We start from the raw sequence: 27872 nt of genomic DNA, 5'->3' as shown, positions 1-27872 counted from the left end.
TGTGTGTGTGTGTTTCCCCCCATGTCTTCTCCACGCAGACTCTAATTCCAGTATTCAAGAGCCACCACGAGGCCTCCCTGCTGCGGAACTTCCGACAGAGTCGTCAGCTTTGCCAAACCAGAGCTCCCACAACCACCTTGTGCTCGACATCAATCACGATACCGAAAGCACCGCTTTATAAACGAAAGAAACCACTCCAGGGCCCCAGCTACTCCTGCCCCAGCGGGAACCTCACCAGTCAAGGCTCTACAGTGAGGAGCTTATGGAAATCGAAAGATGGGGTGGGGATGGTGACACAACCTCCCCCTTTGTGTCTCCAGAAAAGAAACACCTACCCCGCTATCCAAAGAAGTTTAATGACCTGTGTCTTGACCAAGGTGCCTAAGCTGTGGCTGGGATGATGATGGTCTGTCTGGCTGCCCCCGAAAAGTATATCGGAAGCTTAATTGCTGCTGTTAACAGAGATGGCTGAACAATTCCAAGAGAATCCAAAGCAATGCATGTATAATGGAAACAACCTTTTAAAGGCCTCTGTTGAACTCTTCCTCTTATTTTTTTTTTTATTTTATTTTTTTTTTGCTCTTACCAAGGAGATGGCTCACAAGAGACGTTCCGTCTCTGACATGCTGCAGACTTTGTTAAAATATGAACCAAAAAAAACAAAAAAAAATCAACCCTCAACCTCCACGTGTGCTGGCAGGAGGAGACTGCTGGTTCTCAGTCCCTTTTGCCCTGGCAGTGGAGAAAATCCTTGTGCCTTGATGGACTGTTATACTGTAGAAGGAAACGTACTGTCTCTCTAACCATTTCAGTGCTTCTCTCTCTCTCTCTCTCTCTCTCTCTCTCTCTCTCTCTCTCTCTCCCAGTGTTGTTATTTACTCCCCCCCCCCTTTGGTTTTCATAGTTATTTGTATTAACCATCCCTGCTTTGGTTTCTGTAACACCCATAAAAACAGCTGCTGTCAAGCTGAAAACTTCGGAAAACTTTGTGTATTTACTTTCAGTTGTTATAAATGAGTTGGAATTGGAAAGCAGTTTTCTTTTCTTTTTTGGAAACATCGCTTTGGAGTCATCTGCTTAGTAAAATTATTCTCACTTCTGCTACTGTAAGGAAAATATCTTCTAATTAAAATGGTACACCACCAGAACAGCTCCCCACACTGGGAGGGGCATCACTGCCTTTGAATAGCACATTCAGGGGTGGGGGAACAAACAGTGTGAGCCAAATAGGATTTACTCCACCTCTACACTGGCTAATTAGTTCCACAATAGCATGTATGCATGCATGTGTACATAAAAATACTAATTCATTGAAAGTGAAGCAGTAAGCAAAGATGTAGTGTCACTTTTTGTAAGTCTCTTAGTGGTAGGAGAGCAGAACTGAGTGCAGTCTCTAATTTAGAGAGTGCAGCCACTCAGAAGACACACACCTTGTTGAATTTCGTTTACAGTCCCTATGTTTATAAATGGACACCGAAACTGTAGGCAACACCTGGCTTCGCTAACACGTTTATTGCTGCCTTGACCCTTGACCCTGTGTGCTGGAAGGAGGTTTAATGGACGTTGGCATTCCTAGCCAATTCTGCAAGTTAACAGCACCCTTGAATTGCTACCCATGAAAACACTGGCAGTTTGGAAGTTTTCATGAAATCATATGAGTAGGAGTAGGCCACACACATTCTGCAAGGAAGAAGGAGGAAATTATAGGCAGTGTCATCATTAACAGCCCTTGCAAATCCCCATACACCAGACCCCCTCAGGAGCTGATGTTTTCCTGCCTTTGGACAGTAATAGTATAGAACTGTTATAAGAACGTAAGAGGAGCCTGGCAGCTTGATCAGGCCAGGGGCACATCTAGCCCAGCACCCTGTTTTCACAGTGGCCAACAAATCCCTGTGGGAAACCTTCAAGCAGGACCTAAATTCAAGAACCCTCTTCCTACTTGTAGTTCTCAACAACTGGCGTTCAGAGGCAAAAAAGCTCCAACAGTGCAGGCAGAAAGCAGCGCCGGATTACCATATAGGCAGAGTCAGCACTGGCCTATGGGCTCCATGCCTCTTGGGACCCCGTGACAATGAATCAAAATAAGAAATATTGATTTGATCTTGAAAGAAAATTACAATCAAGTTTTCTTAGTTCAGTGTTATCCCATTAGAGCGGGGTGGGGGACGAGATTTCTACTGCCATGGGGCCTCCACAGGATTTAATCTGGCACTGGCATAAAGTAGCCGTCATGGCAAGTAGCCACTGCTGTTCTCAGATGCAGGATGGACGAGCAGATCTTCCCCTCAAAGGCAGGTACCACTAGTTTGGTGGTTCCAGGGTCTCCAGGCACAGGAGACCCACCCATTTGCTGAGGTTAAGCAGGTTTAGGTCTGATCACTGCCCAGAAGGGAGACCTCTGGGAACCACCAGTCTGCTACCATGGAATCCATGATGGGGGACAACAAGCAGGTGTGAAGGTAAGAGAATAGTAAATTGGACATCCCTCCAGAGTTGCACTTCCTTTAACGAGCTAGAAGAGCCCCTCTGGGCAGGTGCATGATATACGCATGGCTAAATTGTAGCCTGCTGGTTTTTTTAAAAAAAAGTAGTCTCATCCACTGCTCTGCCCACCTTTGCTTCTGCCCCCATCCAACACTGGCATGCAGCCCTTCACCTGAAAAAGGCAGTGTGGTCTAGCGGTTAGAGTGTTGGAGACCAGGGTTTAAATCCCCACTCGGCCATGAAGCTCACTAGGTGACTTTGGGCCAGTCGCTGCCTCTCAGCCTAACCTACCTCACAGGGTTGTTGAGTTCCTTGGGGAATGTAAATACAATCAATCAGTCAAGGTGCCCCACTCCTGGTAGGATATAAATCAAATAAATAAAGGTTCCCCACCCCTGACCTAACAAACATGGTTGCTCCTTTTCTCCAGGATTTTCATTTTGTATCCCCCACCCGCCCATGATTCTCACATACTGGAGAATGGTGCCTATCGGCGGGAAGGGTGGCGGAAGGCAGCGTACCTGAATCCATTTTAGGCTGCAAAGGATTGTTGTATATCTTCAGAAACTCCTCTGGACTGAGGCACTCCTTAGCCTTGCACAAATACTGGATGGTTTCTGCTGGCATCAGAAGTTCCGGCACAACCGTGTGGAGACAATCGCTGAGGCCTTTATTGCCCACCTTTGATGTCCACGGGGAGGAAGCACATTGCCAATAAAGAGTATTGCAGTGATTAGTTTTCCTTCTGCAACTGGAAATACTTGGCTCACCTTTTCTTCCTTAACAAATGTTCCCAAGTCAGCTTATTAAGGGTTGGTTGGTTTGTTTCTAATCACGTAACATAAGCAACCTAACGAGAAAGCAAGAACTTAAAAACAGTGGGATTTAAAGCAAGAGATCAGTATTAGCTTTCTTAGTTATTATTCTCTTGATACATATTGTTATGTGCAAAATAAAAAGTATACATTAAAAATACCATAACAGATCAAGGAAAAGAAATAAAAGCAAGCTAACTGAAGCAGATCATGCTAAAACTCCCCCCCCCCCAAATGCCTTCCAAAACAGATGTCTGAGACTCTTAATCTTAGGGTGGTGGGTTTGAACTGCATGTTGGCCAAAAGATTCATGTATTGCAGAGGGTTGGACTAGAAGACCCTCGCAGTCCCTTCCTATTCTATGATCCTTGGAACATCAGAAGAGCCTGGCTGCTGGGTCAGCATCCTGTTCTCACAGCAAGAAACCCCAAATGAAAGCCCACAAGTCACACATGTGCTCAAAGATGAAGAAAGGCACCAGTTGGAATGAATAGCTTTGTTTTCCTGGCATGCAAGCATAGGATATGGGGAATCAACTCTGATAGCTTTGGGGCAATCGGGGCCAACAAGATGCAGATAATATGATGAGGTTCAACACACTCACCTTACCTAGAACTCATAGACATCCAGTGAAGCTGAGTGTTTGAAGACTCAGGACGGATAAAATTAATTTCTTGCACACACAGAGCATCTAATTAAACAGGGACTCAGTGCCACATGAGACAGAGGTGGCCACACACTTGGATAGTTTTAAGAGAGGATTAAACACATGCATGGGGGGGAGAGCCATCGATGGCTACTAGCCACAATGGCTGTGCTCTCCCACCATGGTCAGATGCAGTAATGCTTCTGAATATCAGTTGCTGGAAACCACAGGAGAGGAGAGCGCTCTTGTGCCTGGGTCCTGCTTGCTGGCTTCCACAAGGAACCGTTCAGCCGCTGCAAGAACAGGATGCTAGACTAGACTAAGGTTACCAGATTTTTTTCAATGACTCCGGGGACACTTTTCAACTTCAATAGATTTTGTATGGGAACTGATTTGTAAATTCGGGGACTGTCCCCAGGAAACGGGGACGTCTGGTAACCTTAGACTAGACGGACCATTGGCCTGGTCCAGCAGACTCTTCATACGCAAATACGTCCTTACCTTGAGAGTCGCAAGATAAACTCCCAGTTTCAGGTTGAGGGTAAGGCATTCTGTGATCACTTCTTCTGTCGTCTGGGTCTGGGTAACATCTTCGAGAGTTACTGGGACTTCCACTGCTGTGGCGTACCACTGGTTGAAGAGTCTGGTCGGGATGTTGTGAGACATTGCTAATATCTTAACGTCCTGTATTAAAGCACTGGGGGTAGGGGTAGTGATGGATGGACAGATCCGTCAGCTTTTCATTTCTCTCCCTTTCTCATTCTTCCAATCCAATCTTAAATTCAGTTCCCCACGTTTCCTGGGTTTGGGTGCGAATTTCTCCTAGTAAGCACATTTTTGCATGCAGCTTTGGAAAATATAGACATCTTTGCAAGCAATTTTCTGCCTGTGCACTAAGAAGAAGGAAGTTGATGGGCAGGGCCGTCCTCTGAGACTGTAAGTAAGAGAATAGCAGGCGAGTGGGGGCTGCACTCCAGGGGGTTGGACTAAATGGCCCTTGGGTCCCTTCTCCAACTCTACAATTCTATGCTTCTATGAAGGAAGAATGAGGTTGGTGGGTCTGTGCTCCGTTCACCCTAATGGACCAGCCCCCATCAGTCTCCCCTGAACAAGTTTCCAATCACTTACTTTGAGTCTTGATTTTCAACAGCTGCCAAGTCCATAAGGATATGGTAGAGTGTGCCACTGGATGCCTACAAATTATTATTATTATTATTATTATTATTATTATTATTATTACTACTACTACTACTATTTCCTTTTTCCCAGACAAGGACTCAAGACAGCTTGCAGATAAAAATGCAAAATACAGATAAAATAGAAAAGCTAATTGCATAGAAAAGACCATCATTAAAAAGTAATTAATTGAACAGTAATACAAATGAAACAATATAAAGAAACCCAAATCTATTAAAAATGTGAATAACAACAGTAAAAACATTACATCACCAGCTCCCTAAAGGATTGTTGGAATAGAAAGGTTTTCACCTGCCAGTGGAAGAACAGCAAGGAGGGAGCCAGTCTGGCTTCCCTAGGAAGGGAATTCCAAAGTCTGGGAGCAGCCACCAAAAAGGCCCTCTCATGCGTCCCCACTAAGCTTGTCTGTGAGGGTGGTAGGATGGAGAGAAGTGCCTTCCCTGAAGATCTCGGAGCCTGGGCAGATTCATATGAAAGAATCTGGATTTTCAAAGGGAGCAGGGAGTGGGGGAGGCATAAATGCTCAAGTCACTCTGGGGTCTGATATCCTCTGTTACTGAGGACAGGAATAGATTAGCACGAGAGGCAAAATGTGAGTTTTGACATTGTTTCTAAATTTTGGGTTTGATGGATGTTTTTAAGTCAAATACTCAGCTCCGGGAATTTCCAGAATCCCTGTTTTCAGGTGGGATTCAACTACCTATCAACAAACTCAGCTTTCACAGTTGAAGGTGGTCAGGTACTTGCAAAATAAAGCCACTTTTCCCAAAGATTGGAGAGTTTTCAGTAAGGAAATTGAAAGGCACTGGGAAGTTTGGGATTATAATTACTTGATGCAACCACATCTAACTTCCTCACAAACAAATCAGAATGAATGCACAATAAGCAGACAATGTTGTCTAAAACTGCCCACAAACTTGGTGCAAATCAGTCAGAGGGAACGATCAATAAATTGCTTCCAAAATGCAAAGCAGCCTTTTGCAGAACCCAGCTGCCCTCCGGTGGCCACTTAAAGGTAAAGGTAAAGGTAAAGGGACCCCTGACCATTAGGTCCAGTTGTGGCCGACTCTGGGGTTGCGGCTCTCATCTCGCTTTATTGGCCGAGGGAGCCGGCGTACAGCTTCCGGATCATGAGGCCAGCATGACTAAGCCATTTCTGGCAAACCAGAGCAGCACACAGATACGACGGTGCCAGAGCAGTACCTGTTTATCTACTTGCACTTTGACGTGCTTTCGAACTGCTAGGTTGGCAGGAGCAGGGACTGAGCAACGGGAGCTCACCCTGTTGCAGGGATTCGAACTGCTGACCTTCTGACTGGCAAGTCCTAGGCTCTTAACCCACAGCGCCACCCATGTCCCCCGGTGGCCACTTACCTGAATGTAAATCCCATTGAACAAAGCGAGTCCTTGTTACAAGGAAATATGTGCAGACATTCAGTTGCATGTGGGATTTCTCTGGGATTTGTGATTAACCTGCACTATTATAGAAAGAGGGATCTCTTGTCTTGAACCTGGTAGATCTGACTCACCTCTAAAATGTGCAGAAGACAGTGAGAGTAGATGAGGAGGATGCCTGAGGGGGACTCCCCTAGGTGGATCTTGGAAATCCTCTGGAAAAGTTGCTCATGGTATGCTTATGAAGAGGAGGGAGTGAAAGGAGACCAACTGAGAGATCCACTGGAAAAACCATTGCCCAAGCGTAATGGACCCAAACAGGTCATGGCCATACCCATGGAGCCACACCCCTTCGAAGACTGTGCATGAACCAACTAGATGTGGCCCTCTGGATTTTGGTATCTGGCCCTCACCATTCTTCCCACATCATATCCTTTCTCCAGCCACAGCTACCCACTCCCTGGCCCTGCCTCTGAACTTCCATAATGCCTCTTATGAATGAGAGAGAGAGAAGTGTGCAGTGTTTTTCTTCTAGAAAGAGAGATGCTGGTACTGCCTTGAGTACTGCTAGGAAAAAAACACTGGGTGCATGTGAGACTGTGTATAGAGACTGGCCTGCTGTACAAAGCTAATGTTTATTATTTATTATTGTTATTAGTAGTAGTAGTAGTTGTTGTTGTTGTTGTCATTTACCTGCCATTCACCCTAAGGTCCCAGGCTAGATTGCAGCATTAAAACACAACAACAAAAAGAGTTTTCACTCACTTACAATCATATAAATAAGGTGGGTCCAAAAAATATACGCCTCAAGTGTCAAAAGGCTGGGGTAAAGAGGATGCATCTTCATCATCCTCCAGATAAGGAGCCAGGCACACCGCTGTGATGAGGGAGCTCCACAGCTCAGGGGCCACCTAAGAGAAGGCCCTGTCCCAGCCTCAAAGCGCCCCCCCACCCCATGAGCCTCTGAGGACAGAGGAACTACCAAGAGGGCTGCCTCATCCACCTCTGCCTCTGGCCCTGCCAGCCCTGGTATGTGGCCTTTGAAAGGTTGCCATAAGGGAATGCAGCCCTCATGCTGAAAAGGATTCCCCACTCCTGCCACAGAAAAGCCCTGTGGAAGTTCTGCAGCCCAGTTCATCTCTGAGGCTGTTTTTCCAGCACTGGAAGAGGCTCACAGCCAATGCCTTGCCTCCCGAAAGTCCGTGTGAGAGGGTAGCTCCCATACTTGTGACGTCTGCACTCTCCGCATTTTCTCGCAGCAGCGCGACAAAGAACAGCCGATGGAGCAGGAATTTCTGGGGTAGGAGGGAAGGAGAACACAAAAGGTTCTGTTAGTAGCTATTTGCCTGCGTCTTGGGCCCATTTTACAGGAATGGCGATTGAATCTTACGCTGTTGAGAGCTGGAGCCAGAAGTAGGTTAGTAAATAAAATAGCCTGTGTCAGTGAAGTTCATACTTTATTCAAAGAAGCCAATAAAGCTCAGGCCTAGGACACATGGCTACCCTTTGGGACTATGAAGAGGTTCAGAATGGCAGGGCAAAACCTACACTACATGTGTAGAGGGCAGAGTGAGGCAACTTGAGAAGCCATGATATGGAAAAGGATGAGGAGCTGGTCTGCAGTTGTGGGAGAGCAGCAAGAATGGAGGAACGTTGAGGAGACCCTGTGCAGAGGCGTTGAGGTGGAAGCATGGCCTTGTGTTGAGGAGAACCTTCCACCGCCACCCAAATTTCCCCTCACACCTTCATCTGTTGGCGCCTCTTCTCCTCCAGAGCACTGAGGAGGGTGCTCCTCGCCACAATGTTGGCCAGTATGTTGGCCATTTTGCCCAAGATGGCAGTTCCGGAACTCAAGAGAACAGTCTGAGGTAACTGACGCGTGAGGGAATGGCCTCCCCTAGAAGGTCAGCTCTATTGCCAGCCTGTGTTCTGAGGATGTACAAATCTATGCTTTGAACCTGCTCTACCCAAAAGAAAATAAGCAAATATATAGGATTGAGGGGAGGCCATCTTCGGATCTCCTCCAAGCCTGCAGTTTTATTTTTAATTTTTTGTATATAATTTTTATTAAGTTTTCTGTTTTACAGTTTGAGATACTCATTTTACACCCTTAAGATATCAATGACTTCCCTTCTTCTCTATCCATGGTTCATTTTACATATCTTATATCCCTGCCTATTTTACAAAAGCTATGCCATTCAGTACAGTGGTACCTCTAGTTACATATTTAATTCGTTCCAGAGGTCTGTTCTTAACCTGAAACGGTTCTTAACCTGAAGCGCCACTTTAGCTAATGGGGCATCTTGCTGCCACCGCGCCACCGGAGCACGATTTCTGTTCTTATCCTGAAGCAAAGTTCTTAACCCGAGGTACTATTTCTGGGTCAGAGGAGTCTGTAACCTGAAGCGTCTGTAACCTGAAGTGTATGTAACCTGAGGTACCACTGTATTCCATTATTGCATCCATCAAACTTATTTACACTGTTAGATTTATCTTTATGCTGCCAGCTGTACACAATTATTTACCATATATTCAGTAAACGTTTTCCAATCTTCTTTAAACATATGTTCTTCTTGTTCTCTTATTCTATATGTTAAGCCTGCAAGTTGTGCATATTCTGTCAACTTAGGTTGCCATTCTTTTTTGGTTGGGACCTCTTTCGTTTTCCATTTTTGGGTTAACAAAACATGGGCCACAATAGTAGCATACATAAAGACATAAATAACCAAACCTGCAGTTTTACATCTGTAAGATAGGATCTTGCAGCAGAAGGAACTGCATGGCATGGCATGGAGAAAATGGGGAGAAAATATTTTTTCTCTTTCATAACAACTAGGAATTCATGGGCATCTAATGAAGCTGAATGTTGGAAGATCCAAGACACATAGAATCATAGAGTAGGAAGGGAGCGTGCGGGTCATCTAGTCCAACCCCCGCAATGCAGGAATCTTTTGTCCAACATGGGGCTCAAATCCACAACCCTGAGATTAAGAGTCTCGGGCTCTACTGACTGAACTATCACATAAAAGGAAGGACTTCTTCCCGCAGTGTGTACGGTAGTTGAACTATGGAACTCGCTCCTTCAGGAGGCAGTGGTGGCCGCCATCTTGGATGGTTTTGAAAGAGTATTAAACAAGTTTATGGAAGAGAAGGGTATCAAGGGCTACTGGCCACGATGGCTTGGCTCTGCCTCCACAATTGGAGGGAGCAATGCTTCTGAATACCAGTTGCCAGAAATCGCAGCAGAGGAGAGGGCTCTTGTGCTGGAGTCCTGCTTGTGGATTTCCCACTGGGGCATCTGGTTGGCCACTGTGAGACTCAAATGCTGGATTCGATGGGCCATTGACCTGGTCCAGCAGGCTCTTCTTATGTTCTTATTCTGTAGTGGTCAAACCGGTCTCTTTCTTAAGTTAAAGACCCTTTAACATAAAGCTTATTTTTGTTGAATGGTTTCTTTAAATGTAAAGGTTCATCACTGTTCCACCTGATGTGTATGTCTTTAAGGGGCCAGAGCAAGGGCCAGAGCAAAATAATGAGACCCAGCTTTACAGCTGTGAAACATAGCAGGTGCTGCTGAGTTGTATTGATTAAGCTGTGTTGGCAATTGGGTGTAGTATATAAGGAGCAGCACCTAGCTCTCCCATTACCCTGGGGGATGGGTTGGTGGTTGGGTCTGGTTTGTTTGTTAATGTATTTAGTGTAAAAGGAGTTTTTGTTTTTCTTATTAAAACCTTGTTTAAATTATTTTTGAGTCCCTTTTTAATGCATGGTCTCCCCAGCAAGCTCTCTGCAGCGCTACCGTACTGCAAAAAGCCAACATCTTTTACCTGACAAAACGTTTGGCCAAGTACAGGTGTGCTGCCATAGAAACAACCAGCCAGCGATGCTTCGATTCAAAAGAACAGACAGAAAAGAGATGGAAAAGTGCACGGGAAAGTGTGGGATAATTTTATTTTTATTTATTTTTACTCATTAAAACACTTGCTCGACGAAACTGACACCTAATCTCCCCAGAAACAAATCAGGATGGAGACTCCCGCTGGACAGTCTAATTTCTCTGCAAACAAATCAGGTTGGATGCTGATTAAACAGGCTGTCTGGAGGCAAACCTAGTCTTTGTTTGTGGTATGGGAATGTATCTTGGGGGGTTTTTTCTTTAGAAATAAATAAATATCAAGACTACTTCTTGGAAAGGAGCCTTCCCAAAACTCAGAAAGAAGCAAGTATATCTAAACCAGGTTATCTAAAGACATTTATTGCCAACCAAGGTTGAGCCTAGTCTATTTTCAGTGCTGAATTTCTTCTGTGCAGTTAAGGCAGCTGTTATAAAGACACTCATTGTCTGAGGAAAGACAATTTGGGCTGCGCTATGCTAGAATCACACAGTCGAGCTTCAAATATTATCAGCATCGCATTTAACTTTCCTGGGTTCTCCAAAGACAAGGATAGGATCTGCACACATTTCCCTGGGCATCACGTGCAACTTTCCCACATCACCCTGGTATGAAGCTGGAGCTGGTATGAAGAGGCCACTGGGTTAGACTGGTTATTTCATCATGAAGAAAACTGAAGCCAGCTCAGACATATCGAGGCATCCTTGCACAGATGCCTGACTCCATTCAGAAGAATAAATAAAAACACACACATTGATTTGTTTTTGTTTTTACAAGTCCATGAAAAACATGACGCAGTTCATAAAATACTCCATAAAAATACTCTCTGCATTATTTTGTACAGTAAGAGGGACACCGTCAAAACACTCTCCCATTGAAAATCTCACGAATATGTTGGCCATTTCAACAAACAACTCATTCTCTTTCCTAGCTATGTCCACAGACGTTTCTGGGAGTTAGGCAGTCTTCCTGCACTCTAGAAAAGTTCATTTTGTTACCTTTTTCCTTCATTGTTACACTGAAGTTTAGCACCCTGCTAAAGAACTTTTCATAGAATTGCAGACCTATAGAGTTGGAAGGGACACCCAAGGGTTCTGTAATCCAACCCCCTGCAATGCATGTTCACTTCTTTTTCAAGAGAATGCTATTTTTTATCAGCCCCTAATATTAGCTTTTAACACAAAATTGGCATTATATGACACCACTGAAATATATGTTTGTAAATCGAGAATGCCTGGGATGTACCGGTATATCTGCAGGAGATTAGACAGAACATAACAGGTTGTTCTTGTAGTGACTGAAAACCTTAATAAAAAAAATTCCTTCCAGTAGCACCTTAGAGACCAACTAAGTTAGTTACTGGTATGAGCTTTCGTGTGCATGCACACTTCTCCATCTTCTTCATGCACACGAAAGCTGATACCAATGACAAACTTAGTTGGTCTCAAAGGTGCTACTGGAAGGAATTTTTTTATTTTGTTTTGACTACGGCAGACCAACACGGCTACCTACCTGTAATGAAAACCTTAAGACGTGCCTATCCTACTAATGGAGACGGAAGGGCTTTAGCTCGGTGCATAGTATACCTGCATTGCATGCAGAAGGTCCCCAGTTTAATCCCTGGCATCTCCAGGTAGGGCTGGGAGAGACTCGGGACTGAAACCCTGGACAGTTGTTGCTGGTCAGTGTGGGCAATACTGAGCTCAATGGACCAAAGGTCTGACTCAATATCAGGTAGCTTCCAATGTTTCCAATAAACTGTATGCCTGTTAAGCTGTCATGGTTCAAGCTATGGAGGGAAGTCAACCCCCCTGGACTACAGTAGGCTCAGGACAATCAAAAATACTTGTGCACTGTGGCAACTTTTGCATGTAACACTAAGCCGCAGTACGTCTCCCAGGAAGGAGGAGATTACAGCCACTTTGTTCCTTCCCAGTCCTTTTTTGCTCAGTATGGCAGCTAAGCCAAAGTTGGCTTAGCAGGGGTCAGCAAACCTTGTGAGCAGGGGGCCGGTCCACTGTCCTTCAGACCTTGTGGGGGGCCGGACTATATTTTTTGGGGGGGGGGAATGAACGAATTCCTATGCCCCACAAATAACCCAGAGATGCATTTTAAATAAAAGGACACATTCTACTCATGTAAAAACACACTGATTCCTGGACTGTCCGCGGGCCAGATTTAGAAGGCGATTGGGCCGGATCTGGCCCCCGGGCCTTACTTTGCCTACCCATGGCTTAGCATGTTGCCTGAACCTGGATCTATAGTTAAGAACTCTCTGCCTTAACGATGGTTTGTGCCACACTGAGCTAAGAGGATTGGGGAGGACCAAAGAGGTTGTGAGCTCCTCTGGAGGAGCCAGCGCATGAACACGGTTCTGGTATGAGAGCATCACCATGGCATGGGTCCCCAGAGCTAAACATTGTGGCATTGAAGCAGGCTTTGCTCACTTGGAGAGCTCTAGACACCTTGGACTACAACTCCTATCAGCCCTAGAAAGCACAGCCTCATGGGATTTGAAGTCCAAAACATCTAGAGGGCACCAGGTCAGCAAAGGCATTATTAAAGACCCCATGTTGTATCCAGTGCTAGTCCTACTCAGAACAGACCCAAGGGAATAGTGAGTGATACTAATGTAAGAAACTAAGAAGAGCGTGTCCCGTACGGGACACGGGTGGCGCTGTGGGTTAAACCACAGAGCCTAGGACTTGCCGATCAGAAGGTCGGCGGTTCGAATCCCTGCAACGGGGTGAGCTCCCATTTCTCGGTCCCTGCTCCTGCCAACCTAGCAGTTCGAAAGCACATCAAAGTGCAAGTAGATAAATAGGTACCGCTCCGGCGGGAAGGTAAACGGTGTTTCCGTGCGCTGCTCTGGTTCGCCAGAAGCGGCTTAGTCATGCTGGCCACATGACCCGGAAGCTGTACGCTGGCTCCCTTGGCCAATAAAGCGAGATGAGCGCCGCAACCCCAGAGTCGGCCACGACTGGACCTAATGGTCAGGGGTCCCTTTACCTTTACCTTTAAGGAGAGCCTGCTGGATCCAGCCAGCATCCTGTTCTCACAAGGGTCAACCAAAACCCAAAAGTGGGATTTGAGCAGAAGTTCACTCTCCCTCCCTGTGGTTTCCAGCAGCATTGCTTTCCCCAAGCAGAGCAGAACCCTCATGGCTAGTAGATATTAATAGCTCTCCATTAATTTATCTAATTCTCTTACAAAGCCATCCAAGTTGGTGGTCCTCACTGCCTCCTAGGGAATAGTCAGTTCCATAGTCCTATCTAAAAAGGTAAAGGTACCCCTGCCCTTACGGGCCAGTCTTGACAGACTCTAGGGTTGTGCGCTCATCTCACTCTAGAGGCCGGGAGCCAGCGCTGTCCGCAGACACTTCCGGGTCACGTGGCCAGCGTGACAAGGCTGCTCCGGCGAACCGGCACCAGAGCAGCACACGGAAACGCCGTTTACCTTCCCGCTATAAAGCAGTACCTATTTATCTACTTGCACTTAAGGGTGCTTTCGAACTGCTAGGTGGGCAGGAGCTGGGACCGAACGTCAGGAGCTCACCCCGCTGCGGGTATTCGAACCGCCGACCATGCGATCGGCAAGTCCTAGGCGCTGAGGTTTTACCCACAGCGCCACCCGCGTCCCTATAGTCCTATCTATTGGTTGCTAATTTCAATGGGTTTACTCTGAGTAGAACTTAGCTGGCTACAACCCCCAGAGCCACAAAAGAGACCTGCTGCATGTGGGGTCATGCAACCGTCAGGAAATGCATGGCAGAAGAATGGTATCTCACTTGTTTAAATAATAACTGTAATAATAAATAATAACTTGCCAAGCAAATCTGCTATTGGTCTTTGCCCCCAAAATCCCTGCCTGGGACCTGGTTACATTGCAGAGGCCCTGGATTTCTCCTACTGCGAATTCTTCAAGTCCATCTGCAAGCATTCAGGCCCTTTTTCCTTTCCTTGAGAATTTTAAAAACACACAGTGTCTGGTACAGGATACAGGGTCATTATTAAGTGTTATCATTCGCCTTAGTCCTTCCTATAGCAATGCCCATCTGCTTGGCGCTTAACAGCGTCCCTTGAATAGATGAGGCTCGATGCTACGCAAAGTAAGCCCAGAGGAAGACGCCTGCACTTAAGCAGACTATCAGGTTGACATTGAGGATGTGCTTCACAAAAGGTGCTTCCTTCGTGGAAGCCATGGCGATTTCACTTTTCAATTCTGCAGCAGATTTCGGAGTGTCCGCATTCCTGCTCTCCATCCCACAGATCCACAAAAACAGCCTTGTGAGTTTGGAGGTCTTCTTACAATGTAGGGAACCTGAAGAGGAGACAAGTTAGCCGTAAATCAGTGGTCAGGCTCATGGACATGGGAAAGGGACCCTTGACCCTGATATTAAGAGTCTCATGCTCTACTAACTGAACTATGTCCTCTGTGGGTCACAGATAAGTTTTACCATTTTGATTGTTTTCAGGGCCATCACTGATCTCAAGCTGCACTGGAGAAGGAGGACCAGCCTCATGGACACCGTTGGCAGGGAGAGGCACAGCAGGGCTTCTGGGAGCTTGTGGAAGGACATCCTTCTCTACCTGAGCATCCTTGCGGGTGAACCAGGTGAGGCGGGTGATCTGTTGGGACAAAAGGCACCTTTAACAAACTACAGATCCCAGGATTATCTGTGGTTGATGAAGCAGCCTAGAAGTGTTTTAAAGGGACAGTGTGGGGACTCAGCTACATTAGTAAAGAAACAGTGATTTGATCACACTTTAAACACGCAACACCAGATGGCGCCAGAGAGCAGGAAGTTTTGAAACGCGGTTTTCCATAGGGATTTTTTCCCTTTTACTATAACGATCTAATTTCTGACTTATTTAAAGTGTCCCCCCCCCCCATATGTAGATCCACCCTGGGTGTCACCTAATTCACTCCAGGTTTCAGAGCTGCTCTAATATGACTGGGCTTTAAAGCACCCAAGAAGATGGGTTCAGAAATGAGAGTTGGCAATGCCTGCTGGAATTACGCACCCTTTCCTTTGAAGGAGGCTCTGTCAGGAGACTAACAGTCACCACCACAAGCAGCGTAGCCAGACTCAGGATCATGGAGAAGTAGAGGTAGTGGACGTATTTCACCACTGCTGGACGGCCGTCTGCCTCATCGCACCGTGGCAGTGGGTAGACGAAATCTAGCACCATTCGGATCAGGCCCATTCCCATCCCGATCAAAAGGCCACAGAATGCCCCCTGGGAGGAAGGAAGAATCCCATGTTGGAACAAGAAGAGGCAGCAACACCACAGTCAAGTGGAAATTTGGTTTAATTCCCTTTTTAGGGCACATCTGCTGAATTTGGCCTTCTCAAAACAACCCACAAACCAAAGCACAACGATCCTTTGAAATTTGAAACAATCCTTTGGCGCCTTTTGATCAATGGATAAAAGATATGACAACTCTTGCAACATAGGAATGGATTGCTTTTAGACACAGATTGTGTATGGGTAAATATAATGAAACTTGGAACACAAATAAAAATATTACAATGATTTGCATCAGAAGATGTTCTCCTCATTTTTGGTACCTGACAACTGGTCTTCAGAGACACACTCATGCCATACACCAGGGCCACCCAAAAAACTTTGCAAATAATGCAGCTCACAACCACCATCGTTCAGGGCCTCCAGAAGAACCTGCATCTCACTCACCTTTTCATTTGTTCTCTTCCAGAAGCAGCCCAGGATGAAGACCACGGCCACGGGAGGTTGCAGGTAGGAACTGATGGTCTGGATGTAAATGAAAAGCTGTCCCCCCTGGCTGGCCTGGACCAGCGGAATCCATAAGATGGAAATGACTACAAGGAGCAGGACAAAGACCCTGAATCAAGGAGAAAGGCCTCGTTATCTCTTTGTTTTGCTACCGATTTCTAATGGCAAGGAAAGAGTAAATCCTGAAATGTTAAAGGCTGCATCCAGTGTTATCTTTGTGTGGAAGGATTTCATCTATAAAGATGTCCGTGCTGCCAAAATTGTTATTTTTTTTCCAGACAATTCCAATAATCAAGGGGACCGTGACCTTTAAAGAATGGCAAAGAGCAATTTCAAGGTATATATGGCAGGGTAAGAAGCCAAGAATTCAATTTAAGTTATTAACAGATGCTAAAGAAAGAGGAGGCTTCGCCCTGCCAGACTTGAAATTGTATTATGAAGCTTCATGTCTCTGTTGGTTAAAGGAATGGGTAAAATTAGAGAATACAGAGTTGCTTGATTTAGAAGGATTTGATAATAGATTTGGCTGGCACGCCTATTTATGGCTTGAAAAAAAGAAAATCCATAAAGGTTTTGAGAACCACATTTTCCGAAGATCGTTGATTGAAATATGGGATCGGTATAAAAACCTACTCGAGCCAAAAACTCCACACTGGTTATCTCCATTAGAGATTATGAGTGTTAAAAAAATCAATATGAGAAGGAATTGGATTACATACGGAAATTTGATTATAAAGGAAGGGGGGAAATGGAAAATGAAACCCTATGAAGAAGTGAAAGAGTATGTATATGATTGGTTGCATTATTTTCAAATAAATGAAATGTTTAAAAAGGATCTTAAAGAAAATGGATTCACAGAGAAAGATTCAAAATTTCAAATAGAAGTAATAAATAATGATTGTAAGATCTTATCTAAAATGTATAAGATACTGCTGGAATGGCATACAAAAGATGAAGAAGTCAAATCTGTTATGGTACAATGGGCCAGAGATTTTGGGTACAATATACAATTTAAAGATTGGATTAAACTGTGGAGTGAAAACATTAAATTCACCGCGTGTATTGCGTTAAAGGAAAATGTTATGAAAATGATTTATAGGTGGTATATTACACCGGTAAAACTTGCAAAAATGTATAAAACATGTAAGAAATGTTGGAAATGTAAAGAAAAGGATGGCACTTTTTACCATATGTGGTGGGAATGTAAGAAAGTGAAAAGCTTCTGGGAATTGATATATAAAGAATTGAAAAAAATGTTGAAATATACATTTCCTAAAAAACCAGAGGCTTTCCTTTTAGGAATTATAGGAAATGAAATAAACAGAAAGGACTGTAAACTTTTCCAGTATGCAATAACAGCGGCGAGAATATTATTGGCCCAGAGATGGAAACAGGAACAAGTACCTACTTTGGAGGAGTGGAGAATGAAGCTGATGGACTATGCAGAACTTGATAAAATGACAGGGAAGATCAGATACCAACTAGATCAAAGGTTTATCGAGGACTGGGGGAAATTTGTTGAGTATTGGGGAGGTTTAAGTGATAATGAAATAACGTTTGAGGCATTTAAAGAAGCTCTGTAAAAACTTAAAGAAATATTGTAAGAAAGGAAAACAGGTGTGGATAGGTTTGTTAAAAGGCAATACGGAATGTAGGAAATGTGTAACTAAAAAGTTTAATTCGGATGATTGTCAGAATGGCTGATGGAAGTCCAAAAAAGGAGAAAATTTGTAAAGTGGAAATGTTTGTTTGTTTTTCTATTGCTGAAAATTAATAAAAAATATTATTAAAAAAAAGGCTGCATCCAGTGTGAATTAGCTGTGATTCCTGCATTGCAGGGGGGTGGACTAGGGACCTTTGGGGTCCCTTCCAACCCTAAAATTCTATGACCTAACTGTTGGAAGTCTACCCTGGGATCTTCTGGGACTCTTGTTGGGTGTGCACCACCTTGCACAAGGGGCACCTTACCTGCCAACGATCATGAGCTCCCACTCCGAAGAGAGGGGCCTGATATTTCGCCAGAGATCCATGGTGAAAATGGTGCTTGCGCTGTTGAAGATGGAAGTCAGGGAGGACATCAGTGCTGCAATCATCACGGACATCATCAGACCTCTGAGTCCTGGAATCCAAAGGAGAGCCCACCACTCACGAGGGGTGCCCTGGACCAAGCAGAGTGCTCACCTCTCTCCTAATATAGGAAAAGCCCTGCAGCAGCTGGGTCAAAGCCAAAGGGGGTCCACCCAGGTCATGGTCTTCAGACACCTCTTCTGGGAAGCCAGCAAGGGGGATCTGGGTTTAATAGCAACACTCTCCCCATTTGTGGTACCTGACAACTGGTCTCCAGAGATAAGCTCATGCCATGCCCCAGGCCACCCAAAAAACCTTTGCAAATAACTCTGTTGTTTACTGAGCCACGGTGGCAGCCAAACATGGCAGGGAGAAGAATGGGGGCAACATGAAAATTAGTTCGCTCTGCCTGTCATTGGCTCTGGTGCCACCTACTGTTGGCCTCCCTGCCTTCTTCCCCACCAGTTCCAATGAGCACCACCCATTGTCCTTGCGCATCTTGGACCTTATTTGTTACCATCCGAAAGTGCTGTTGGTCTCTCACCTACAGCTAAATTTCTATCCACCTGCATCTCTGAGCATCTCTCTTTGGGTTGCTGAGAAGCCCCCACCCTTCCTTCCTCCTTACCAATTGGCAAAAGTTCAATGACCAATTTGGGGTATGCAATATCAGAACATCCAGATGGGTTGCCACAGATCGTTTTGCAGATTTTCGGATCAGCACAAGCCACGAGATCTGTGATGAAAATGTAATTTAAACTTGTTGTAAATAGCTGTGGGAGAGTAGGGGGCGGAAAGACAAGGGCGTAAAAATGGATGGGGAACTGTTTGCAAATCATCTGTAGTCAAGAGGCAGATTCTAATATTTTGTCACCTACTGAAAACAAGTCTATTTCAGAAAACTAATTTAATTTGGTTTGGTTGTTGGTTCTGCATCTTACGACTTTATGATGTTTTGATGGTTTTATGGCACATTTTATTTTGGGAATGTGCTGGCAGTTTGGAAAAAGTCAGGGGGGGGAAATTAAAGGGAGGAAGATAAGAGCTTTGATCCCTGCTCCAAATCCTTCCCCTTCAACACATGCTAACCAAAATATATTTCCCCTTAGAAATCTGTATTGCACTTATTCATTGCATTGATATCCCATCTCTCCTCCTGCCCCCCAGGAGCTCAAGGCAGCCTACATGGCTCTTGCCCTCCTCAATTAATCCTCACAACCACCCTGCGAGGTAGGTTAAGCTGAGAGATGCAATGACTGGCCTCAAGGTCACCCAGTGAGTCCAACGTTCTCACCACTCAAACCAATGGATTCAAATGACAAGAAAGAAGAACATTAGTAAGAACTTTCTGATGGTAAGAGCTGTTCAGCAGTGGAACAGACAACCTCAGAACATGGTGGGCTTTCCTTCATTTGAGGTTTTTAAGCAGAATTTGGAAGGCAATTTGTCAGTGATTCTTTAGCTATGACACCTGAACTGCAGGGTGTTGGGCCAGATGGCCCTTAGTGGGTGGGTCCCTTCTAACTCTATGATTCACTACACTCTGCAGCATCAGGAGGCATCTTATTCTTCCTTCTTACCTGGAAAGAGGATGCGGCTGATCATGCCAGGCAGAACCATCATAAACAAGGGCAGGATTTTCAAGTAGGAGGCCAGCAAGGCTCCCCCTTTGGCATGAGAGAGGTTCTTGGCTGCCAAAGATCTTTGAACAATGACCTGCAATGTAAGGAAGGAGACAGTTTGGAACAGGCCCTTCTAAGACCACCTGAGAGATGCAGAGGCAGGCAGTGGCTTATCTGGAGTTATAACGATGGAGGTGTTGGGTTCAGGATGCTTCTTTGAGGCATATGATCTGGGCCTGTCCAGTGATATATTCCTTTCGGTATGAAGTTGTTACTCACATCAATTTTGCATTGGCAAAATCTTTGGCATTTTCAGATGTTCATGAACTTTTAAATTATACCCCTGTAGTGTGGGGACTGTGGGACGTGGGTGGCACTGTGGGTTAAACCACAGAGCCTAGGACTTGCCGATCAGAAGGTCGGCAGTTCAAATCCCCGCGACAGGGTGAGCTTCTGTTCCTTGGTCCCTGCTCCTGCCAACCTAGCAGTTCGAAAGCACGTCAAAGTGCAAGTAGATAAATAGGTACCGCTCCAGCGGGAAGGTAAACGGCGTTTCCATGCGCTGCTCTGGTTCGCCAGAAGTGACTTAGTCATGCTGGCCACATGACCCGGAAGCTGTATGCCAGCTCCCTCAGCCAATAAAGCGAGATGAGCGCCGCAACCCCAGAGTCAGCCACGACTGGACCTAATGGTCAGGGGTCCCTTTACCTTTACCTTTACCTTTAGTGTGGGGACTAATGGCAGGACAACAAAAATGGATTTTAGAAGCCCTGATGAACATTATATACCCTAATTGTGTTTGTGGGAGAGGGGTTATTGGTTTGTTCTTGTTTTATTATGTATTTTGTGTTCTCATTTTGTATTGTTATGTTGTGAACCGCCCTGTGATCTTCAGCTGAAGGGTGGTATATTGATAACAACAATAAAAACAACAAGAACAAGAACAACAACCTGGTCTGTGCACCAGTACCACAGCGAGGGGATGGTCATTCCAACCAGCACTCCCGGCCAGGGAAGGTCAGACGTGACAGGATCCCGGAAGATGTGGAAAGCGTCATCCCTGGGTAAACCGCAGCTGTTGTTGCCATAGTGGCTGCTTGCAATGGCTTGGAAGTATCTGTTCTGCAAGTCTTCCAGCCCTCCAACTTTGGAAAAACCTGGAAAGTTGAAGAGCAAACAATGTTCAGATTTCCTGCTGGTGCTCAGTATATCTGAAGGAGCGTCTCCACCCCCATCGTTCTCGCAGGACGCTGAGGTCCAGCGCCGAGGGCCTTCTGGCGGTTCCCTCATTGCGAGAAGCAAAGCTACAGGGAACCAGGCAGAGGGCCTTCTCGGTAGTGGCGCCCGCCCTGTGGAACGCCCTCCCATCAGATGTCAAAGCGATAGATAACTACCTGACATTCAGAAGACATCTTAAGGTTCAGGGAAGTTTTTAATGTGTGATATTTTAGTGTATTTTTAGTTTCTATGGAAGCCACCCAGAGTGGCTGGGGAAACCCAGCCAGATGGGCGGGGTACAAATAATAAATTATTATTATTATTATTATTATTATTATTATTATTATTATTATTTGCTTTGCATGGGCCTGCTGTGGTGTTTTGAGAAACTGCTAAGTTCAAACAATGGGATTTAGGGAAGAATTCTCCATTGTGAGGTAACATGTCTTTATACATGAGCCCAAGAATGTGACACGCTTTCTCAGCTTAGAGCTGCAGATTTAAGCAAGGAAGAGATGTGATTTGGTAGAAGACAGGACTTTTTTGTTAACTGTTACAGATTTTGTCACCTTAAGAGAGTTTAAAACATTCATAAACTTTGTTAAAAATATTGGTTCTGATGGCGCAACGTAAGATGGTGATGAAGGGGTGCTCTCATATCAGCTGATTATATGAACTTTTTATTTTTGACTAGGGACCTCAAAGACTAGAAATAACTCGGGCATCTCTGGACCTCTGCGAGTGTCTGCTTATGACAAGTCTTAAAATAGGTGAATGCTAGAGACCCTTTCAGGTGTTCTTAGAAAGTTGGGGCGGCGGCGGCCCAGGACAGGGTCTTCTCTGTGGCAGCCCCTAAGCTGTGGCTCTCCTTCCCCACAGAGGTGCACCTGGCACCTTCATTGTACAGCTTCTGGTGAATGCTGCAGACGCACCTCTTTACCCCAAGCTTTTGACAATGGAGATGCATATTATAGGACCCACCTTACTGTAAGTTGTTTTAAACTGATTTTCAAACAGTGTTTTAATATTATATTTTAATGCTGTAATGTGCCCTGAGACCTTAGGGTGAAGAGTGGGCAATGAATTATTATTATTATTATTATTATTATTATGCCTATACTGCAGACCAGGAGACTGAGTTGGCCTGCTTGAGCCTGAGGCCAGACTCAACCCAGAGATGTCCTGGATCATGAGATGCGCTGCAGCCACTCATGGAGGTACGAGCAAAGTCAGGGAGCAATGAATGAAGTGGACATCTGCAGCTTTCTTCTGCATGTGAAACTTGGCATCCTATCTCAGAGGGCAAACCCCACAAGAGAGCTCAGCTAGTAAAGCATGAGACTGTTCATCCTAGGGTTGTGTGTTCGTGCCCCGTGTTGGGCAAAAGATTCCTGCATTGCAGGAGGCTGGACGAGATGACCCTTGTGGTTCTGTGGTTCTAAGATACTTACTGAAGCCCATCAGCGTCAGTGCCCCAGCTAGCATGATAACTGTCTGCAGGGCATCGGTGTATATCACAGCTGCCAGGCCACCTACAGAGGGAACAGAAGAAGCAAGACCTGTGCTTGGAACTTGGTCTGGACATTAAAAGGTAAAGGTAAAGGGCCCCTGACAGTTAAATCCAGTTGCGAATGACTCTGGGGTTGCGGCGCTCATCTTGCTTTACTGGCCAAGGGAGCCGATGGTTGTCCGCAGACAGTTTTTCCGGGTCATGTGGAGAAACCAGAGCAGTGCATGGAAACGCCATTTACCTTCCCGCCGGAGCAGTACCTATTTATCTACTTGCACTTTGACATGCTTTCAAACTGCTAGGTGGGCAGGAGCTGGGACCAAGCAACGGGAGCTCACCCCGTTGCAGGGATTCGAACCGCCGACCTTCCGATCAGCAAGCCCTAGGCTCAGTGGTTTAGACCACAGTGCCACCTGCGTCCTGGTCTGGACATTAGCTTGGCCAAAAGATTTGGGTTTGCATTAGTCAAGCCTCATATGCCCAGTTGCTTGCACAGGGCAGTCAAATGGTGGCTGACCCTAGTCCTGTTCCAGGTGGATCACCACCATGAGATAACTGCTGAAAAGCAGAGCTGGTCCTACCATTAGGCAGAATGAAAGTCACCTCAGGCAGCAGAAGTTGGAGCAGGCAAGGAGCAACCAGGAGATGTTGGAGGCCAGCTTCCCTGTGCCTTCTAGGGTAGTCTGCTGTCCTCAGGAACACACTGCCACATTGCCAATATCAAAATAAGACCCAATAACCAGTCCAATCAGCTTCTTTACAGAAAGCGCTTGCACTGCAGGGCTTGGACCCTTTTGATCCCTTCCAACTCTACAACACTGTGATTCCCACAAGAATAGAGCTCAGGGCCATCCAATGAGGCTCAACGTTGGGAGGTTCAGAGCACACAAAAGGAAAGACATCTTCACACAATGCACCGTTGGAACTATGGAACTCCACCCCACAAGATGCAGTGATCAGCAACAACTTGGATGGCATTAAATGAGGATTAGACCACTTCATCAAGGATAAAGCTATAAATGGCTACTAGCCACGATGGCTACCTATTCCGCTATCAGAGGCAGCAAGATGTCTTGGACAGTCAGTGTAACCTAGTGATTAGTGTCAGGCTAGGGCCTGGGAGAGACCACAGATCAAATCCCCACTCAGTCATGAAGTTCCCTGTGTGACCTCGCAGGGCAGTCACTGCCTTTCAGCCTGATCTACCTCACAGGGTTGTTGTGAGAATTAAATGAGGAAAGGGAGAACCATGGTGCTACTTTAAGCTCATGGGGGAAAGTGGGATAGAAATGCAATTAACAAACAAACCCCGCTGGGGGGGGGGGGGATGGATATATCTACTCCTAGAGGTTGAATAAAGAGATAAGGACAGAGCGCTCTCTCTCTCTTCCCTCAGACTCACCTGCCACAGTGTAAACGGCTGTGATAACCAGCAGCCCAATGACAGCCACATAGAGATCCCAGTGCAAGGCCTGCTGGATGAAGAGGGCCCCAGCGTACATGTCAACCTGGAGGAGACAAAACCCAGACAGGTATGAGGACACTGAGGTTAGGCTCTGTCTGGTCTTTTGGATCTACTTGACCATGAAGATTCCTCCTCCATTCATCTTGCTTTGTTTGTGGGATGTTTACACGTCTCCCCACTAACCATTCACTCATCCCACATTTTTCAGTGTGCTTTCCAAATGGCAAAAAAACCTGATTCTTTTTCAAAGTGTGTGTGTTGCACTAGAGGGTGGCAGAGGGCTTTGATCCTGCAAAATACTGGAGGCACCTCAAGTAGATCAATAAATGCTCTCAGCTCCATTGTGCTCTACAGCTGAAGGACCCCCAGCCCCACCCCCTGTACGGACAGCCAAGCTCTGTTCAGCTCTTTTGGACAAAGGAGAAGCTTGTTTGGAAGAGGAAGAGCTGGAAAAATGGCTCAGTCATTCCTTGGGAGCAGGAAACTCAACAGGTGCTGGAGAGCAGCATCAGCAGTCTGTGGGGAGTTGGGGGTAGCCCCCAATCTGGGCTGCCAGAAAAGCATGGTGGGATTTACCCCACCCTACCACCGCCACGTCCCTCTTTAATTTGACATTCTCTTGAATTGCAAACAGGAGAATTTATTTATTTCCTGAATTTCTACTCTATCTTTTCCTCCAAGGAACTCGAGGCAGCATATGCATGCTTCTCCCTTTCCCCATTTAATCCCCCAAACAACCTTGTTAGGTAAGTTGGGCTGAGAGAGGCAGTGAGCTTTTTGGCCAAGTGGGGATTTGAAGCTTAGTCTCCCAGGTCCTAGTCCGATATTCTAACCACTACACCACACTGGTTCTCATGCACACTCCATGGTCAAAAAGGGAGGTTTTGTTTGCCTCTGTTGCTGGAGGCCTACTCAGGGTGATGTGTGTGATTAAATAGAAGACACCATGAGCCTAACACAATATAGGGCCACCGTGTTGAGGTGGGTCAAAAGATGGTTCATCTGGCATCCGCACAACATTTCAGGAAGAACAGAATACCCTTGCATCACTGCCACACAGTAGAAAGCACATTTGAGGTTACATTCAACGCAGGAAGGGCTTTGCAAAATTCGTGCGGGACAACTCAGGCAAAGGAAGTTTGGGGATGCGAACAAACACAATGGAAATGAAATTAACCCAACAACCACACACAACTGCCTCAAATTCAGCAGCCTGTCTGACCTGGGATGGGGCAGGGGGACAAGGATCCCCCCAACCCCATATGACCCCCGTATGCGAGTAACTCCCCCTCCCTGTCCCCATCTTTGTATATCACTTCAGGACTCCGTTTGTGTGCATCAATAATTATTTTGAATCAGTCTTCAAACTAAACTAATACAGTCATACCTTGGGTTGCGATCGCTGCAGGTTGCGCGTTTTCGGGTTATGGACATGCCAAACCCGGAAGTACCAGAACAGGTTATTTACAGGTTTTGGCGCTCGCGCATGTGCAGAAACACTAAATGGCGCTTTGTGCATGCACAGAAACGCTGAATTGTGTCACGCCCGTGCACAGACACAATGCTGCAGGTTGCGAACATGCCTCCCACACGGATCACGTTCGCAACCCGAGGTTCCACTGTAATCTACTTGATGATATCAGTAAGGCAAGGCAGCTGTGTGTGGAGTCCAGACTGGGAGCATCTTCCTGCTAGATGCAAAAATGCACCCTGATCCTGCTATTGATGAAACACAAGCAAAGAACACTCCATTGGGAGGGGGGGCAGTCCATATTATTATTAACAGTAGTAATAGTAATAGTAGTGGCCTTGAGTGCTGTTTGGTTGTTAATGAGCAACTAAAGAGAAAGTGTTAGTAAGTTACTCATTAAAACCCATTGACCCCAAAGAAGAAGAATTACTAAACCAGGCAGGTTAGTCGTCCTCTGTCACTGTCCAGCACAACACAACACAGGAGAGGGTCATCATGGCTCAGGGTAGAGCATCTAACATTCAGAAGGCCCCAGCTTCAGTCCCCAGCATCTCTAAGCCAGGCTGGTAATGTCCCTCACCCAGAATCCCAGAAAGCCATTGCAAGACAATACTAGCTAATTGGACCAAGGTATAAGATCTGTGTCTAAATGTTTTTGTTTTGCTCCGGAGCTTTTCCCGTGAAAACATCCTCTGAATTGGATGTCAAACTGGGGTTTCCACAGACTTATGTTTGCTCTGATTGAGCTTTAAAGAGCATGTTTCCACAGCAAAAGCTCCAGAGCGGGGGGGGGGGGGCACTTGGACACAGAGCTGTAAATCGCTGACCATGGTAACAGCACAAGTGTGGATAAGCCCTCAGATGTTCTGCTGGTGTTGGCATCTCCTTTACATCTATATCAAGAGAAATAAGTTCACAAAAAGGGAGCAAACCAAACAGGCAGAACTACAAGCAGGAAACTCAGCAACAGACAAAATAGATAAGGAGGGAGAAGATTCTGTTCTCAAACAAAGTGAGCTGCTACTGCTTTCGCTTGCCCTTACTCCAACAGGAAGAACACACTTTGTAAAATGATTCTGTGTGCTCAAAAATACATCTAGCATCAAAGAACGGGTAGCAGAAGCAGGCTTTCCCCCAAAATCTTCCTCAGCCTTCAGTGACCTACACAATCTTAAATCCAGAATTCAGTTCAGTCTCCTTCCCTCCTTTCATCATTTGCCTGTCATTCAGAAGCCAACACAACATATCAGAAAGATTGAAAGACAGAAAAGGTCACTTAGGAAGCCTCAATGGACCTACTCTTTCCAAGCCAATTCTGTTCTGTCTCCTCTCGTCTCCTTACTTACTGAGATTTTGGTGAATATATAGATAAACAAGTAGAGAATCGCTAGGAAGATTTGAATCCTTTTGCCCCCAAAGCGCCTCTGCAAATATTCTGGCATGGTTGTCACCTGGAAATGATAAGGCAGCATTGATGAAAAACAGCAAGAAAAGATTTTTCAAAAACTAGGCAGTAATAACATCACGGAAATGGTACAGTGCCTATTACCTCAGGAGGACAGGGCAGTGAGTTTAGGGTTTTTAAAGACCACAATTCCGAGAAATGACATGATGCATAACTTGGCACATCCGTTTCGGAACAGATTCCTGCCCTCTGAAAAAGTTGATGGGAAACAGTGGCCATAGTGTGGCCGGTGAACTCACCCCTGCTGCCACGTAGATGGGCAGAAACAGCCATGCCAGCACCAAGACACAGAACATGCCCTGTGAGGAGAAGCAGAGCCCAGGTCAGGAACAAAATAAGCAGGATCCAACCAGAAAATCAACTGACATACAAAAGCTCTCTCTAGGTTGGCTTTGGGTCCACAGAGTGGCTGCATGCCCTACTTTGCAGAAGACAGTCCTCTGTTTGAAAGGCTGTCAGGTTTAAACATAAAGAAGCCAAAGATGAGAGAGAGGGTCAGAAGAGGTGGGGTGTATCTTGAACCTGCCCATCAAGAGGGAGCTTCTGGGCAGTAAACTAAGAAGACCCTCAGTTCACCTGGGCACAGTCTGCCAAAAGATCTGTCTCGCCAGAGTGGTGCATGCACTAGTTTTCTCCCCCTTGGATTACTACGTGGGGATACCTTTGAAGGTGACCCAGAAACTACAACTAATCCAGAATGCGGCAGCTAAACTGGTGACTGGGAGCAGCCACCGAGACCATATAACATCAGTCCTGAAAGACCTTCATTGACTCCCAATACGTTTCCAAGCACAATTCAAAGTGTTGGTGCTGACCTTTAAAGCCCTAAATGGCCTCAGCATAGCATACCTGAAGGAGCGTCTCC

The 27872-nt window shown here is 45.8% G+C and overlaps 3 protein-coding genes and 1 long non-coding RNA gene across 16 annotated transcripts in view; 2 read left to right on the top strand and 2 right to left on the bottom strand.

Annotated features, from left to right (window-relative positions):
- The window catches only part of ARHGAP17 (Rho GTPase activating protein 17), a 68364-nt gene extending 67333 nt beyond the window's left edge, over positions 1-1031 (top strand). For 4 of the 5 annotated variants that reach the window (XM_080981693.1, XM_080981692.1, XM_080981690.1 and 1 more), the window contains one exon: positions 39-1031. In XM_080981693.1, the coding sequence (XP_080837819.1) occupies positions 39-181 (143 nt within the window). In that variant the 3' untranslated portion in view covers positions 182-1031. The remainder of the gene's footprint in view (positions 1-38) is intronic. The other variant, XM_080981691.1, reaches the window with a different exon arrangement.
- TEX47 (testis expressed 47) lies at positions 549-8399 on the bottom strand. Of its 5 annotated transcripts, none has more exons than XM_080981741.1 (8): positions 8284-8399; positions 7766-7835; positions 6675-6778; positions 5077-5141; positions 4450-4645; positions 3009-3168; positions 2779-2842; positions 549-1104 (listed from the first exon to the last, which is right to left on the bottom strand). In XM_080981741.1, the coding sequence occupies exons 1-7, from the start codon at positions 8362-8364 to the stop codon at positions 2823-2825; spliced, it is 696 nt and encodes a 231-aa protein (XP_080837867.1). In that variant the 5' UTR covers positions 8365-8399; the 3' UTR covers positions 549-1104; positions 2779-2822. The 5 variants fall into 5 exon arrangements, with proteins under 5 accessions (XP_080837867.1, XP_080837866.1, XP_080837865.1 ...); XM_080981740.1 differs by lacking the exon at positions 549-1104 and adding an exon at positions 1494-1680; XM_080981739.1 differs by lacking the exons at positions 549-1104; positions 2779-2842 and adding an exon at positions 1494-1680.
- LOC308463403 lies at positions 7843-16263 on the top strand. Of its 2 annotated transcripts, none has more exons than XR_013979572.1 (3): positions 7843-7957; positions 14908-15047; positions 16152-16263. It is a non-coding gene; the product is annotated as an uncharacterized lncRNA (long non-coding RNA). The 2 variants fall into 2 exon arrangements; XR_013979573.1 differs by lacking the exon at positions 7843-7957 and adding an exon at positions 8327-8408.
- The window catches only part of SLC5A11 (solute carrier family 5 member 11), a 25904-nt gene continuing 12075 nt past the window's right edge, over positions 14044-27872 (bottom strand). For all 4 annotated transcript variants that reach the window (XM_080981706.1, XM_080981705.1, XM_080981704.1 and 1 more), the window contains 12 exons: positions 27247-27306; positions 26889-26993; positions 24009-24114; positions 22548-22628; positions 20830-21035; positions 19837-19972; positions 18885-18992; positions 18158-18308; positions 16130-16298; positions 15458-15673; positions 14890-15061; positions 14044-14753 (listed from right to left, as the gene is read on the bottom strand). In XM_080981706.1, coding sequence (XP_080837832.1) covers positions 14533-14753; positions 14890-15061; positions 15458-15673; positions 16130-16298; positions 18158-18308; positions 18885-18992; positions 19837-19972; positions 20830-21035; positions 22548-22628; positions 24009-24114; positions 26889-26993; positions 27247-27306 — 1731 coding nt within the window. In that variant the 3' untranslated portion in view covers positions 14044-14532. The remainder of the gene's footprint in view (positions 14754-14889; positions 15062-15457; positions 15674-16129; positions 16299-18157; positions 18309-18884; positions 18993-19836; positions 19973-20829; positions 21036-22547; positions 22629-24008; positions 24115-26888; positions 26994-27246; positions 27307-27872) is intronic.

The sequence above is a fragment of the Podarcis pityusensis genome (assembly GCF_964106645.2).
Source record: "Podarcis pityusensis genome assembly, chromosome: 14".
NCBI classification, from domain to species: Eukaryota; Metazoa; Chordata; class Lepidosauria; order Squamata; family Lacertidae; genus Podarcis; species Podarcis pityusensis.
This window is presented reverse-complemented; position numbering and strand designations above follow the sequence as displayed.